At 42.1% G+C, this 17,257-nt stretch overlaps 1 protein-coding gene across 1 annotated transcript; it reads right to left on the bottom strand.

Annotated features, from left to right (window-relative positions):
* Positions 1-11,201: 11,201 nt before the first annotated feature.
* LOC120644028 (protein NRT1/ PTR FAMILY 4.4-like) lies at positions 11,202-15,906 on the bottom strand. Its single transcript, XM_039920562.1, has 5 exons — positions 15,529-15,906; positions 15,178-15,395; positions 14,038-14,487; positions 12,429-12,565; positions 11,202-12,241 (listed from the first exon to the last, which is right to left on the bottom strand). Exons 1-5 carry the CDS (start codon positions 15,662-15,664, stop codon positions 11,332-11,334), a joined length of 1,851 nt encoding a protein of 616 aa, XP_039776496.1. The 5' UTR covers positions 15,665-15,906; the 3' UTR covers positions 11,202-11,331.
* Between the last annotated feature and the right edge of the window lie 1,351 nt (positions 15,907-17,257).

Below are 17,257 nucleotides of genomic sequence, written 5' to 3'. Positions count from 1 at the left end.
CTTTAAGAAAAATAATAACATTTATAATTGCAATTTTATTTTATTGAATTCACTATGTAATATATATTGATAGTGCATATGTTGGGTAGTATAGTTGTTGCTATATTTTCTATGGATTTGGCTAATTTTAATACGACATATAAATAAAAATAGAGGAAACACTTAGTACCGCCCAAATTTGTGTTGCTATAAAGATTTGGTACCAGGACGGCCCAAGCCTACCTTGGCACGACGGCATGGAAGCGACATCTTTTATCAACACTAGTTGGGCCATTAGTTGAATTCCGATAGTTGGGCAGTGTCTGATGGCTCCATCGTTCAAAAATGAGCTCCACTGTGGTTCGGCAAACAATATTTGTGAATACATGAAAGTTATATATGTATGAAATCAATACAGCGTGCTGAACAATATAGTTTTCATTTTCAAGAGAATCTCTTTTCTTTTTGCGAGGATTCAAGACAAATTTCTTGCATTGATACAACTGTCATTAAAAGCTGCTGAAATTGTCAGGGCTACAAAAGACTAAAAAAAAAACACAAAGACTACAAAAGGCTTGGCTAATCGCTACACATATCCTATGATCTCGCTTATTCGACCAGAAGGACGAGAGACAGATTCCATCCCCAAACTCAGAACGTTAGCAGTATCAGGGCTGCATAAGAAAAGACTGAAAGCAGCAGATGATACAAAGAGAAAGGTCAAAAACTGCTGCTAATCTTGGAGATGACTACTCGCAGAATAGTATCTCGTACTCCCAGTCCAGGTGTTCTGACGATGCACAAAAAGAGCAAGCACAAGGTATCCATCTCGCTGCCTTCAGGCTTCCGGCACAAGCACAGCCGGTGACATGTCAACGTCTCGCCGGCTCTGCATCGATTTGCGTCGTCTCCGGCCCACCTCTGTACCGCAGATAAGCACGAAACGGATTCGCCCGCCGTTCTTTACGCGGCGTGCCGGCCGGCCGGATTCGCCGTCGGTGTCGATCCTCCGGTCTGAATCTGACGATCACTGACGGGCGGTTCGTCTTCCTGGCCGGCGCCCTTTGTGTGCTGCTTTTTGTTCCTGTTGCTTCCTAGTGAGTGCCATGGATTATTGATCCTGCTTTTCCGTGCGTGGATATGGCTCGTTGTCATGGAGTGCGATCCTTTAATTTATTGCCAGGGGGCGCAGCCAGGATTGGGTCGTGTAAGGAGTGATGCCAAGTTGATCCGATTAAGTTGTCGAAATGACTGTTTTTGAAAGGACAATTTTTAACTTGGATAGATCCACGATTAGACCAGCTAACTGCTAAAGCATGCCTTGTCTACCGAATTGTCTTGAGTGCAGCAGAGCTTGAAACAGAGTGACTGAAAATGTTCTGAAGGAGTAAATTAGTCGCAAGTTCAGGGAGCTAGGCGAGATGACCACGTACAAGTTTCAGGTGCTCCTTGTGCAACTTTTGACAAGAACCTTAAATTTTGAAAATAAAAAGACGCACAAAGCACAACCTTCATCCATTCCTTGTGGCATATGGAAACACGAAGTAGTAAACAATAAAATTTGTTACCGAATCTTAAACACGAATGAGATGAAATAAGACGCGCCTGTGCAGATACTGTGGATGCGACAAATTGTATTTAGTGACATGGGGCGCGTTTAGTTCCCAAAAATTTTCACCTCGAAATTTGTGTCTCTCTCTTTGGACACGTGTATGGAGTACTAAATGTAGTTAAACAACAAAACTAATTGCACAGTTTGGATGTACACGGCGAGATAAATCTTTTGAGTCTAATTAGTGCATGATTAGCCATAAGTGCTACAGTAACCCACTTGTGCTAATGATGCAGTCAAAGGCCTCAAAAAATTCGTCTCGCGGTTTCCAGGTGAGTTCTGAAATTAGTTTTTTAATTAGTGTCTGAAAAATCCTCCCGACATCTAGTCAAACTGTTAATTTGACAACAAAAATTTTTTAGTTTGGGAACTAAACGCGCACATGGTCTATGCGCAGTTTAGATCGATATGCACGTTTACACATAAGACTTCTGTTACATCAGCCCAACATACACGCAGAACATTAATTGCTGCTGCTGGAACCAGTTGTGTATATGCTCAGGACGTCCGCAATGGTAATAACTAGTACTAGCTACGTAGTCTGCTGATGTGAAGGTGAGTGACAAAAGAAAATATTATTCTATACTATTGGACTCATACGCTCCCCTCACATGTTCTTGGTCAGTTCAGATCGATATGCACGTTTACGCATATGACTTCTGTTACGTCTGCTCAACATACACACAGAACATTACCACTGCTGGAACCAGTAGTGTACCTAGCTCCATGTGTCATACCAAAAGGAAATGGCTTCTAAATGTGCGTCATGAACCTAGCATTCTCTGATTCTGAGAAAGTTTTCAGCAAAAGAGAAGCAACCAATATCCGGGGTGGCCAGCGGAGGTGATTGTACCTTCAACCCACTAGGGATCTACCAAACCTAGATATTTTTTACATTATATTATGTGTTTTATTAATTGAACTATTTCTTTCAATAAAATGGCACGTGCATCTTGACATCGAGGCACATGAGGTGACTTTTTCCGATATTAAAATCTTCCCCTCCATAATTTTTCATTTTGACAAAGAAGAGTATCTGAAGTTTATAAAATAGTAAATGATGAAGCTTAATTTGCCAAATTCCTTGAAGGATAGATATATACAATATAATAAAGCTTACCCCAACCAGAAAATATTAAAATAAAACTGAAACACTAGGATTTCTAGGCACAAATAATAATGCTACGTTTCATGAGGTGTATAGGCCCTTCACTTTGCAGGGAACAAACTATAGACTTGCTTTCTAGGGACATGAACGCACGGTCATGTCATCCCCGTAATGTTGGCCACCAAGCGTTCCATAGTGTCCCATCACTGTGCCAATAATAATGTCCTGCCTGCCTTTACCAAGTTACTCATTCTGTCGATGTTTGGGAGCCAAAGCATATACTCGAGGCACTTCAACTTTACTTAATTATTGGTCTAAAAAAAACTTTACTTAATTATTTCACCAAAAAAAATTCTTTGCATTTGTATTCACCTGGGCCGCAACATTCCATTTTAGATGCTAGAACGGGTGATTGTAAGAGAAGATGTCTTGCAGAAGAATAATATGCTACTTTTTATGGTTATGATAGAATGTGTACCTGTAATATATATCTCTTAGTCAGTGTTCACGAATCATATATCTCTTAGTCAGTGTTCACGAATCGAAACTATAAGAGCAACTTCAAGAGACTCTCTATATATTCCCTTATTATTAGAAATAGATATTTTGATAGAAAAATACCCTCCAACCGCTTGTATAAGTGGCTATCTAAATGTAGCCATCCTTCATTCCATATTTCTCGCTAACCAAAGACAATAGATAAATAAAATAGCTTTTTAGAGTGCACACAAGATTATAGAAAAGCTGTTAGAGAGTTAAGCATATAGAAAGCGGATTTTATACATAAAGCTCTCCAAATGATAATTCAAATGCAAACTCAACAAACCAAGCGACAACCAAAGCATGGAGCAACAAAGTGTGCGAGTTGAGGGTACAATCAACTAGAATTTCCGGGAAAGGGAGGAGGTCTGGGTGGCTAGCTAGCTGCTCCAGCTTTGGAGTAAGCAGTCCGGGCTTGCATCATGTCGGACGGGCACGCTAGAGTGGAGGGCAGTCTAGCCGTGGTAGTGCCTCGGTGCCTAGCGTCCGCATGACGCAGGGGATACTCTAGCCTGGCCCCTTCAAAAATCTATAATTTTCATATCCTCGTTATTGATGATAACATATGTGTCTAGTACTTAGATCCAACACGGCCCAAATCCGATCAACATATGCGTAGTCTAGATCAAAGGAAAACTCTAACAAACGACCTGTCGCGCTGAAGCTTCAGCCCACCAGGCCGCCGGCCTTTCCTCCCACATCTGCGGCCTTTTCTACTAATCTGTGCCGATCGTTACAAATAGGCCAAAATAGATCGGGACGAGCCTCCTTCCAGAACCGACACCAGCAGCAACGAGTGGAGAGGGGCAGTTGCTCGGCGCGGCGGCGGCGAGGAAGAGGGGAGATTGCATGGCGGAGATCCATGTCGCGGTAGGGAAGTGGAGGATGGCGGCGGTGGGAATCAGGCGGAGGAAGCTACGGCCTGTGCAGAGGAAGTTGCCCGATGCGCAACAACCCACGGCAACAAATCGAGGTGAGCCTCCCTCCTCTGCTTTGCCTGTACTCCTGTGCTACTTGTGCTCCTACGCTACCTATCCTGCATGGGCTCCTATCATACCTATGCTTCCTTTTGCTGCTCCTATCCTGTGCTGCAAGTACTGTTGTGTTAATTATGTTATCTACGATCCTGCACAAGGCTATTTTTTTATTTCCCCTCTGCGATCAAGGTGTTGCATGTGCTCCTATGCATACGGTACTTTTACATCTCCTTGCTGAAATCGAGGTGTCCTCGTGGATTAGAACTAGCACTCCTATAACTTTATTAGAATCTATGGGGATTAGATTAGAACTCACGGGGATGAAAGTCCATTTTGATTAGAATCTCATGTACATATTTCCGATTAGAAGTCACGTGAAAGTTGTAGATTGATTTTTGGAGATTAGAGTATGCAATTTTTTTAGGATTACAACTCATTTCAAACTCATATAGGAGATATCCATTTTTGGGGATGGAGATGTAGCATATGTATTAGTACATTTTTTGTTAAGAAACTGGTATAAAAAACTACTATGCCCGTATGATGTAATGTCTAATATATGTCTAGTATAAGTCATAGGCCACGTCTAAATATGCAGCAACTTAATTAGAGGTAGATTTTTATTTTTATCAGTATGTAACAACTTATTCAGAGCATACAATTTTTCTTTCAGAAGCCACTATGCATGCATGATGGAATTCCTTCTTCAGAAGCAACTAATATAAATCATATGTGATAGGTCACATTCAAACATGTAGCAACTTAATTAGAGCTAAGTTTTTTATTTGGACCAGCATGTAGCAACTTATTCAGAGCACATGCATTGTTGTTTTCATTTATTTTTGGACCATTTTGTAACAACTTTAATGCATACATGTACTCATGTGCTGCCTTTGCTTCTTATGCTTCTGTGTTGTTCTTGCAGCCTATGCGCCTGTGCAACCTGTGGGGCCAGTGCTCGTATATAATATGATTATCTTTTGCATCTTCCCCCTGCTATTGTGTGTTGGAAATTGAGGTATTATAGTGGATTAGAACCTCGCTCTTGTGCTACCTTGTACTGCCTGTGCTCCTGTAATTAGATTAGAACTCATGTGCAGAGATGAAAGTGCATCTTGATTAGCTTATTGTATTTTCTTAAGTTAAGAAACTAGTTTTTTTTAGAACTAAGATGCATGAATGATGAAATTTCTTCTCCAGAAGCAAGTGATATAAGTTATAGGCGACTCACGAACATGTAGAAACTTAATTAGAGGTATATGTTTTATTTGGTTCGGCAAGTAGCAACTTACTCATAGCACGCAATGCCATTTTTTGGTTATTTTTGGAGAGTAACATCAGTTTTTTTCTAAGAATACTAGAAGTTGGTTTACCCGAGGTGATTTTTATTTTGGATCAACATGGCAGTGCCATATCATCAGTGTATGAGTCAAATATTATTTTTTTTATGTGTGGCAACTTTTACTTATCATGTGCGGATGTCTAAAAAATTGATTAGATGCTGCTTTTTTCATACTTTTCTAGCGGTAGTGATATGTGGCATCATAGAAACTATGCAATATATTATTGTGGTTCTTACCATCAACCTATGAATAAATTATGTGGCAGCTTATACTTTTTTCTTCAGCAATCTATATTAAAATTTGCTCTATTTATACAGTCAAACAGAACTTTTAGAGAGCAGTTTATTTTTGGATCATCAAGTAGCAACTTATTGGACACATACCCTGCTGTTTCTTTTATATTTGCAGTGTCATGAGAAACTTATGCATAGTATAGCATAAAAACCTATGTAAAAAATCATCTGCCAGTAGATGGGGATACTCAGTTATATCAAATGCATTTTTATACTTTTTCTATTTTTTCGGCATGGCATGGAAAAGCAAACTCCAAAGTATTGATGAAGATTTCAAATGTGGGAGACATCATTTACAATTTGTACCAACAACCTATATGGTAACTTTGTTGTCTTTTTTTTACCAGCAACTTGTATAGAACATGTGTAGCAACTTATAGGTAGCAACTAACATGCACTAAACTATGTGGCAACTTCTGGTTCTTTTCTCCCCTCACCAGCAAAAACTATTTTATGGTCAACTTATTTTCTTTGCACCTTTTCCTTTTTCAGGGTGTTAGGAGAAAAGGGCTAGCAAAACCGATTGACCTTGGTGAACCTGGTTTAAAGACCATCATAAAGGACTAGTGCTTATTTTAGATTTTCAAAGGCAGGAGAGTGAGCTCACATGATATGTTGACAATAATTAGTTTTATAATATGCTACATGATTTCTATGTATTACATATATTGTAAAACATTTTATTCAATACAAGTTCCCTCACATGTTTACATAAATTGTGATATGAAATTCCAAATAGTTGCTACTCAAATCCATATATAACTTGGTATATTGTAATAACATTTAGTTGCTTAACAATCTATATAAGTTGATACAAGAATTCTATATTAATTATACAAGTTATCACATTGGAAAACATAAGTTGTTATGCCCATTAATATATTCAAAATAAAATATAATTTGCTACATGATCTATATAAGTTACTACTATACATATAATATAATTTGATAGTTTTATATGTTGTTACTTGGTGAACAAACAAATTGATACATATACTCAACATAAGTTGACAGTACTATTATGTAAGCTAACTTATGCGCAAGTTGATTGTCTTCACACTAGGTAAGTTGATGTGGTACCAAAACAAATAAGTTGATATTTTGTCACTGTATAAGTTGATACACTTAAATTGATATATCCTATATATATACCTAAATTATTACATAACATCTATATAAGTTGTTATTGGCACTGTACACAAGTTGCTAGTATAAATAAAATGTTCTTAAAATATATGCAAAGCGGGTCTTATTTCGTAGGTCTCGTTATAAGGAACACAAAGTCGAAAACGGAATAAAAATTGGATCTCGTATGGGAGAGATATTATCATTTGAATAACTACAAAAGCATAAATATATAAACATGGAGTGCTATCACCCACCTACCTCTCACTTGCCACGTGATTTGATTGTCTTGTACTGCATGACGTTAAATTTAAGTTACCCCGTACGAATGGAAGGCGGACAAGGTCGCGCCCTCGCCTATCGCGCGTTAGCGCGGTCCTAGATCAAAGCCATCAGCTTATATCCAATCGACATATGCCGATGTCCTTCTTGTCTTTAGCATGTTACCCTTCATGCACTACGGGAGTGGAGACATTTGCCGTGTGCCTTGGCACATGGCAAAGGCCGTTTACTGTACACGGCAAAAGGTTTGCCGTGTGCAACATACGATAAATCACCTACGGTATACAATGGCCGGCAAAGGGGCCTTTTGCCGTGGGTCGTTTTTTGGGCACACGATAAAAGGTTTGCTGAGTGCTAAAAAGCACTCGATAATTTTTTTCAGAAAATTTATATTTAAATAGAAAACGAAAAAGATTTAATCCGAGGAGTATCCCACCATCCAGCCACTCATCCGCTCCATCGAAGTCGCAAGTTGTGGCATTTTTCGTGCGCTACGCGGCTGGTGGAATTCGAACCCTCAACCTCTCTCTTGTGTGTAACCTCCTCTACAACTAGACCACACACTCATTTGTGTCTATACTCTATTTTCTTTCCCCCACATATTATACTAAACTAAGTGTAAATTATTTGTTTGAGGCCTTAAATGAATTCAAATTAAAAAGTTGCCAACTACAAAGTTCCATAACTTTTTGAGATCTACGACTCTTATTTTGGCTGTTTTCCCATCCGAAGTCATTTACAAAATTTGAAGTTCACTTTGCCATGTGCCAGATCTAGAGCATACGGCAAACATCTTTTTAGAGTACCACATGTTGTATTTGAAGAGCATAAAAAGTTTCAAGGTGAGAAGAGAAAAAAAATTTATTACTTTGCCGTATGCTAAAAAAAGCACACGGAAAATTTATTACTTTGCTGTGTGCAAAAAGAAAAAAGATTGCTGTGCGCCAAAATAAAGCACACGGTAAAGCAAAGCAGGGCTATGTCGTGTGCCCAATATTTATCGTGTTTTTTTTGGATGACACATGGCAAAAGAGTTGTTTGCCGTGTGCCTGAGATGTTGCCCACGGTAAACTTTGTGCACACGGCAAATACGCCGTTTTCCGTTGTGATGAATAATATTGAGCACCAAGCATAAGTGCTGCACATATATGGAATTCGCCTAAGGAACTCGTAGCTCATAGCGCTTGAGCTTTATTAGTTAATTACACCACAAAAAGATATTCTAAACTATAGCTGAAAGTATCCAAGAACGCAATTCAATCTAATCATATATCTAGTTGAAAGCCCATGGCTACTATAGCTGTTGTCCTTGTTCCTTGCCCGCTGGCTTTCTAACTAACTATGGTCCTGAGTTTAGTAGCATGGTACAACAAAAGGTAGCCTAGATGGGGGACAAGAAGGCGATTGATGTTATCACTCACCAAGCTTGCTTTCTTCTTCTTCTTCTTCTTTTTTTTTGAAAGCACTCAGGAGCACTAGAGAGTCATTTAAGATTTTGTACGCCCACGTTGACCGGACTCAATGCAAACGAGACTGCTCGAGTAGTCTCGAAATGCGCCATACTGAGACACTCACACCACACGCACGCGCCCACACACCCACACACACGCCTCAGCATCCGGTGGAAAAATCCCGCATCGAGCAGAGCTCGAACGCGGGACCGGCAACCTCCACACCTAGAGTGCGTGCCAACCGAGCTACGCTCGGGTCCCCCAACCTTGCTTTCTTTGAAGCACCTTGTTGGAGCTATCGGTTTGAAAGACAGGTTTGGCATCCGGAGTGTGCAGCTTGGCTCCATGGCTGCTTTCCAGTTCCATATCCGGACAACGGAAGCTCTGGTAAAGAGGCACAAAGACTGGCTTGTCTTTTAGGAAAATAAAAACGTCACGCAAATTGTTATTCTGATATTCTCCCGGGCACATATCTAATGGAAGTCACTTTTATCGCTAGGATCGGACTGAAAATTGTGATATTCTTGATGTGGAAAAGTATTATATTAATATATATTCTGCAAAGAGATTTGCACGCCTTTTTGGGGCTACTGGTTTATGCCAAAAAATGTAATATTCCCTTCTGGAAGAATTGTATGTGTGTCACCAATGCAATTTAGTCCTTGCATTATCTTAGATTTGCTAGTTATTATCAATCATATATGTTTATAAACCTTCATACTTACACATTACATATAATTATATGTAAAAATTTGGAAACTCGTAACTTTTGCATACTAACTTGGATGATAACATTACGTGTTGATCTCGTATAACCCTCTCTCACTACTGCAGAGACCCTTTTCCATGCCGGTTAACTGGCACCGCGCAGACTAGGTCGGACCAACAATGCTCAAACATAAGTAGCAAATTTTTCTATGTCTAGACTCTAGAGGCCAGATAAGTCACACTTAGCTTTTCTTTGTACAGGTACATATATAGTAACAGGGAGTTCTGGTTTCTTTTAACCGTTGTTGTCTAAAATCATTAAGTTTCAACATTATTCGGACTATAAATAAAAAAATTAAAATTATTTTGTAAATATCATCCAAACATATAATTTTTACATACAATTTGTCTTCATCCAAGTCAGTATGCAAAAGTTACGAGTTTCCAAAATTTTACATATAATTTTGTTTGATTGGCAAGGATGAGGCGAGACGAATGAATGTTTTACTAGTAGTGCCGGCATCCATATAATTTTGAGGACTTTTCTATGGCAAAGATTATATTCATAAATTGCTTTGAAAATGGCAACAAGACTGATATAGAAATTTATTGAAATTGGTTGCAAAAACAATCCTTAAGCGGTTGTTTGCCAAGTGCCCAATAGAATACACTTGGCAAACCACCAGGCACTCGGCAAACAGCCGGTTTCCGGTAGTGATAGCGTGGAAGTTATGGTTGCAAAGAAATGATATGGTTTTCAAAGGTTATTTTTAAGTGGGCTTCAAGCATGATCATAGGGGTAGGGTTTTGTGTACGTGTATTCATAAGAGTTTTGAGTGTGCATGCGTTATACTGTGTAATCTCAAAAAAAAAAAAAAAACAGGGGCACGGTCTTCTCTCCAAATGGCTAGTTTCTTGTGTTTAGTCATAGTGCAGGGTGCTTTCTGTAAATCTCTTGCTCCTTCTTAATGATATAAGTCTTTCCAGTCAACTTGTAGAAATTTACTGAGAGAATAATCATGCTGAAAATATATATTTTAATTTCGGGAGATATGTCACATGGCATATACACAAAACAATTATATTTGGCATGCAATTAGATAAGGAAAAGTTGGGAGTTATCGACCATTGTCAATAATGCACAAATAAAATTAGATGCTCATTTGGCAAAAAGTGTGACCAAGACCGTTGTCTCTCTTCTTAATTAGTTCTCTTTTTGCAAACGCTTTATGGAGCATGACCTGTTCTGAAAAGCGGTATATTACTCTCTGCAAAAGCAAAGTAGACGGCCGAATAGCTTCTATTATTTCATCATGAAACCAACATGAGCACAAAGATGTCTTTGATACACACGACACGACAAATACAAACTTTGTTCATCTCTTGGAATTGCAATTACTCAAACAAATTAGATACTAGGATGTTTATTAGTGGCAGAGACCAAACTAATTTAGTAATCTGCTTTAATTTTATGATAAATCCATTTGCATTTACATAGCTACATAACATATATTTTCTCCTCCCAAGCAAGGAGCCTAGGTTCAGCTACCCAAATTAAGGTACTACTGCTCCATCATTGCAGGAGTTGAATTTACAGAACTACCCTTGAAGCTTGGCCTGCTAGCCAATATTAATTTCAGTCACCTACCACCTTTTGTGATTAATTTAACTCATACTCATATATATATATATATATATATATATATATATATATATATATATATATATATATATATATATATATATATATATATATATCTTCCCAAATGCAAAGCAAAAACCATAAAAGCAACAAAAGAAAAGGAAATAGAAAAGGTTAACTACACTTAGCACTAGGTTAATTGATTAATTGGCTGATATGCCCGACATTTCCTGGAGGGCCCACTTGTCAGGGACCCATCATGTTAATGATCTCAGCACTCCGAAATGTCCTTCTGGCCATCCTGCTCGCCGCCGCCCCGGACTCCGGCGACCTGCACCGTCGTCTCTACGCTCTTCGAGTACCACCTCGCCCAGAAGAGGTAGTTGAAGAAGTTGAGGAAGCTGAGCCCGGCGAGGAGCCAGTAGAAGAGGTCGAGCCTGTCCTTGTTGAGGTCGTTGTTGGCAAGCCAGCCGCCGCCGGCGCCGGCGCCGGCGGTGGTGCTGGTGACCCTGTTGACCAGGGACACGAGCACGGAGCTGAGGTAGAAGCCGAAAGAGTAGGAGCAGTAGGTCATGGAGGTGAGGAAGGCCTGCATGCCGGCGAGCGACTGCTTGTAGAAGAACTCGATGAGCCCCACGGCGGTGAACATCTCGGAGAGCCCGAACACGAGGAACTGCGGCGCGATCCAGAAGATGGAGAGGAGCCGGCCGCCTCCGGCGGCGGTCGCGGCGTGGCGGCGCCGGGCCTCGACGAGCGCGGCGGCGACCATGGAGAAGGTGGCCGCGAAGAGCCCCACGCCGATGCGCTGGAGCGGGGTGATCCCCGTGGGGACACCGGTGAGGCGGCGCACGGCGGGCACGAAGGCGGCCTCGTAGGTCGGGACCAGCGCGACGAGCATGACGTAGGGGATGGCCTGCAGCGAGGCCGGCGGGACGTGGAAGGAGGCGGCGAGGCGGGTGTCCATGGCGCCGCCCTGCTGCACGGAGAAGGTCTGCAGCTGCGCCAGGATGGTGTTGAAGACGATGGTGCACGCGAAGATAGGGACCACGCACAGCAGCACCTTCACCTGCTCCACCTCCGCCGGCGTGCACAGGCGCCACGGGCTCTCCTGCTTCCCCATCGCCGACGACGCCCCGCCGCCGGGGCCGTCCTGCGCCTTGACGCATGCCTTGTCCAAGAACCTTGATTTGCAGACGAAGATTAATTTAATTTGAAGCAATTTAGCAAAACCTCTCAGTGGAAAAAGTTTTTTCTGGCCATTTTCTCTTGTGTATAAACTGCCTATTGAGTATTGACCACATCTACATTGAAAGATTTTCTTTTCTTTTTCCTGCAAAAGATAGAACGAACTTGAAGTGTGTTTCACACCTAAACTTGTTGATGTGGCGAATGTTTGTGGGGTTAACCAACATCTCATGGGCGGTACCGGTAACCCTTGCGATGGCCTGCACGGTGGCGGTCGACGGGCACACCTGCTTCCTCTTTGTCACGGCAGCGACAAATACCTATATAGAAAGTTCCATTATTCCGGGAGTCACCATGAGCTGAAAGTAAAGCAGATCGATCGGCTACTACCAGCAATAATGTGCAAATCAGTGTCGTAAAAACTTTGTGCTTTTGGCGGTTTTAAGAAAATCAAGACGTCGAATTGGTCATGCGTTTTCATGTCATCTGGTGCGACCGCATGTTACACGCCCCCACTACGCATGATTGATGGATGCATTGCGACAGCATAACAGAATGGGCCTCAAGCTATGTGTTTAACAATCACACAGCACAGGGGCAACCTTCCAACAGCTAGTGTGTGTAGTTGTTGTTGACCCACCCAATGGAAAGCTGAGCCACTAGCTCTTGTCAACTTGTCCCACAGGTAAAAGGTTTCAAGCAGTAACTAGTAATTTACTTATTTTACCTTGAAATGCCATCTTTTTTTACACGAGCCGATTGAACGGGTAGATTGTCCTAGCTAGAATTTTACTTTTTCATGTAAGAGTCATGTATAATCTTATCACATATATTTAGCTGACATTCTTATCTTATCACATATATTTAGCTGACATTCTTTGTTCTGTAAAAGAGAATAAATCAGGCTTCGAAGTCATAACCTCCACCTTCACCTCCACTACTAATGCTCAACTCCTGTTCCTGATAGGTGATCCTGTGGCTTTTTTGGATAAAAAAAAACAAAAACAAAAAGCCTTGCCAATTAAACAACACCGGCGGCCATCAGCTTTGCTCCTAAAGCAAGCATATCTGGAGTCCTACTTTCTTCATAAGGAATCATGATACGTATGGTCAAACTTTTCCCTTTCCGAGTGTTGGATATACACCTGCCTGCTCATCCATCCACATGTATGCCCCTTTTGATTTTTTACTCATCTGCTAGTGCGTCTCTTGTTATGTATCATTGGATCTCGGGTATTATATGTATGTAGATAGTGCGTGTACGCTGAGCTAGGGCCGGCGGCGACTACAAATGTATGTGTTGACACTAGAATTATGCAGATAGTGACAGTATCCGCACGGTTGCGTCGTCTTAATTAAACTTATGAGCTAGTTTGCGCGCTTGCGGTATCTTTGGCCATGGTTTTTTCTTAATCTACATTTGACAATAATAATATGCGCTTCGACTCCACATATCCTTTAAATATATGTGATCGTCTACATACCATCCATTGATAGGAGCAAACGGGATATATATACACCTAGCTAAATGCATGGATCTCGCGACGAAATCAGCCGTCATCGATCGGTTATGGGAGGATGTTCACTTAGGTGTGTTTTATTGGATCTATATATAATATGTAGCTGATGCATACATGTGTGAAAACTAGGTCATGGATTTTGTCTAGACTTGGGCATGTTTGGTTATGATGGGTTTTCTTTAGCAATCTTGTTAAGCCATGCTAGTATACTATGCTAGTACCTACCATGTTTTGTTTTTTTTTTTGTTACGTTGGTGGATTGGTGGGCATACCTTAGCTATGGGAGTGAAGATGCTGCCCTGGGGCGGCTTGTTGCGGTAGAAGGCGACGCCGGCAACGAGGCTGACCAAGCCGACAGCCATGGCGGCGGCGGAGACCCCGAAGCCGACGTCCATCCCGGAGCGCGTCTGCACCCAGACGAGCACGGTGAGCGCCACCAGCTCGCCCACGCAGAAACTGAAGTAGGCCGCGTTGAAGTAGCTCGACAGCCGCCGGGCGTCGCCGGCGCCGGCGCCGCCCCGCCGGAACTGGTCCGCGCCGTGCGCGATGATGTTGGGCTTGAGGCACCCGCTGCCCACCGCCACCAGGTACAGCGCCGCGAAGAAGATGCCCGCCTTCACGCCGCCGGCCTCCTCGCACGCCCCCGCCCCCGCCGCCATCATGTCGCACGGCGGCGGCCGCAGCTGCGGCAGGTGCGCCTGCACCGCCAGAAGTATGAACCCCTGCCAGAAATCGAAAGCAAATTAAGATTTGTTTGGTGCATCGTACTGCAGCATTCGCTTGTTGCCATTGCCCGGCCGGGCCCTGAATCCCTGATGCACTGAACCACAGCAAAGATTGATCTCGCTCGCAGGGTAGAAAACAGAAAAGTGGATTGGCGTTTCGGGCGCGCACTGAGGCCGGGCGCACTAGCTAGACGGTTGCCGTTGGGGTTGGGGGTGATGATTTGCTCCTGTCCTTTCCTTCGCCTTTCCTTGCCTAGACGCTTCACAACGCTGCTCTGTCTCTTCTCACTCACAAAACTGGCTGCTGGCTACTATTTTGCCTACCATTATTTCGTCTTGTTTCAGGCCGGAAAAGTTGAGTGCAACCTCGCCTTTTGTTCATTGAATGTTTAATTTCTGCATCTTTCTGTGGTACCGTACCACTAGTTTAATTATATATAGAGAAAATAAAGAACAGTTGCCAGGAAAGAGTTTAAGTTAAACTATACATGATGATCCTATTCATGATGAGGCCCTCTTGCACAGAAACAAACAAGAATGCAATCAGGTAGTTTGTAAAGAGGACACAGGTGGCATCTTTATTTTGTTAGCTTCATTTCAGATATGATGATCATGGAGTAGCAGACTACTGCATCCAAATCATGCATTGAAGGGATTTTTTATTCAGGTCGGTATGGTTGCGCTTACGGAGAGCTCGACGAATCCAAAGATGAGCATGGTCCAGAAGCTGCCGAGGTAGGAGTCGGAGAGGAAGCCGCCGAGGAGGGAGAGGAGGAAGACGGTGCCGATGAAGTTGGTGACGATGTTGGCCGCCTGCGACAGCGGGAAGTGCATCTCCCCAAACACGTAAGTGATCAGGTTGTTCCCCACCGCCGCAATCGCCATCATCTCGAACGCCTGGATCCCTGCAGCAGGCATACACTTGATCAACAGAAAACAAGGAACCCAAGAACAAGGAAGAACAGAGCAAACCAGACAATTGCAAGCAATGATGTAGCTCTGAACTAAGATAGGAGAAGGGAGAAGTCCCACACAAACCTAGGACGAAGACGGCGGCTTTCATGCCGCCATGCTTCAGGTGGTCGCATGGCCTGCCTCTCCAGTCAACAGAGACCTCAGAGGCAGCAGCAGCCATGGAGTCCCCTTTGGAACCTTGCCTGGACTCGATATCCATCGTTCACCTTATTGTACTCGAGTTTGCAGCTTGCACTAGTGAACACCACTCCCTCCTACAGTGATCTCTGCTCCCTGGCTTCCAGTGTTTCCTCTCTATGTCCCTCTGCTCTAGTGATACTACAAGTCTATATGGTTACAGACCTTCTTGGTACCCTTACCAGCTAGAGCACACTAAGGAGCTAGTGTGTTGTGTTGTGCTCAACCTTGTAGGAGTTGAGTGCCTTGGTAAATTTCTAGGCAACTGGGCAGGTTATTTATAGGGCCCCTGGGTGGGGGAGCCAATTATCAAGGCATAGTTTTTAACTACTGTTTACCGGAGGGAATGTGAAAAACATCGATAAATATATTGAAAGCAACTTAATCAATATTGGGCTCTCACTGATGAGGAACTGACCTGATGAGCAATCTGATGTAAAATGTCGAAAAAAGAGGGATAAGATGGAGGATGCATTATCCTCGTTACTACCTTGGATCTGGTTCACTTTTATTTTGGATATGGACACAGTATGCACTCTATCTGGCATAGATTTCACTTTTAAAAATAAATATTATCTAGCAAAAATTTCCATGCCAATTAAGTATTTTGGGAGATGAGGGTTAATATCGCTCCATTTTGACAAATCTGAATGATATGTGTAATAGCATTAAAAGTTTAAATTTTTGATTGCATATTGTTCTTGGATCACAACTTTTCTGGAGCGGAGGTAAATCTCCACATAGTGAAGTATATACTACCACATGCCATCTCTTATGTGATAAGAGAGCATCTTCCTTTTTTATGTCCTTTCAGAATTTTGATCCAGACAGCTGGAGATAAATGTGAGGCTCCAGGCTTGTGATTCTGATTGTGATTGACGGTTTCCATTTACAAAGATGAACCTCTTTACCTGTTTTAGTTTTGTAGCATATATAGTTTTTGCATTTTTGAAGCATTTATCTTGTGCTTCCTCACCGCATTAGATCCTTTAAGCATCGGAACTTTCCTTTATTAGAGTTACACATTTACAAGTATTCATTCTACATATTGATGACTAAAACGGGATCTTTACCCGAACAGCTTTAATCAAATGTTATATCGATATGTGGTGAAGGGAAGGCTGAATGGAATTGATTGTGGTGAGCAGTTGCTCTCCATGCAGGTCTCTGTTAAAGGGTCAGATTTTTGTTTGTGCTTTGGGGCAGTGCATTGGCAGAGGCATGGGCCTTAAACCAACACTGGCCATACACCCAACTTTCCAATGGGAAGTGGACACCTCTAACTAAAATCTATTCCGACCTAGCCATGCTCAATCATGCAGCTTTTCCCACTGATGCTGGACAAAACAGTACAGCACATATATTCTCCTTAAGCTAGCAGTGGCTAATCCAATGACATCTATCTGTGCTTTGCCGACGCAAGTGGTATAAGACTTGGGAAGCAGAAAGCTTGGGCTACACTTGCTTCTTGTAGCTTGGTACCACCGCATCAGCGGTTAATCTCCATAATTTATCTCGAAGATACGACGGAGCATTTAAATATTCCCGACATAAACGGATAGGATATTCAGAATGTATCTAAATTGGGCAAATGTAGCTGTCGGATGCGTGCATG

The sequence above is a fragment of the Panicum virgatum genome, chromosome 8K (assembly GCF_016808335.1).
Source record: "Panicum virgatum strain AP13 chromosome 8K, P.virgatum_v5, whole genome shotgun sequence".
Taxonomy (NCBI): Eukaryota; Viridiplantae; Streptophyta; class Magnoliopsida; order Poales; family Poaceae; genus Panicum; species Panicum virgatum.
This window is presented reverse-complemented; position numbering and strand designations above follow the sequence as displayed.

Bases quoted from the DNA above. Each gene is read 5' to 3' on its own strand.
- LOC120644028 (XM_039920562.1), bottom strand. From the start codon at position 15,664: ATGGATATCGAGTCCAGGCAAGGTTCCAAAGGGGACTCCATGGCTGCT. The intron at 14,488-15,177 runs GTAAGCGCAACC...GATTTCTGGCAG, and splicing joins TTGGATTCGTCGAGCTCTCC to GGGTTCATACTTCTGGCGGT. The intron at 12,566-14,037 runs GTATGCCCACCA...CTTTCTATATAG, and splicing joins TCTTCACTCCCATAGCTAAG to GTATTTGTCGCTGCCGTGAC.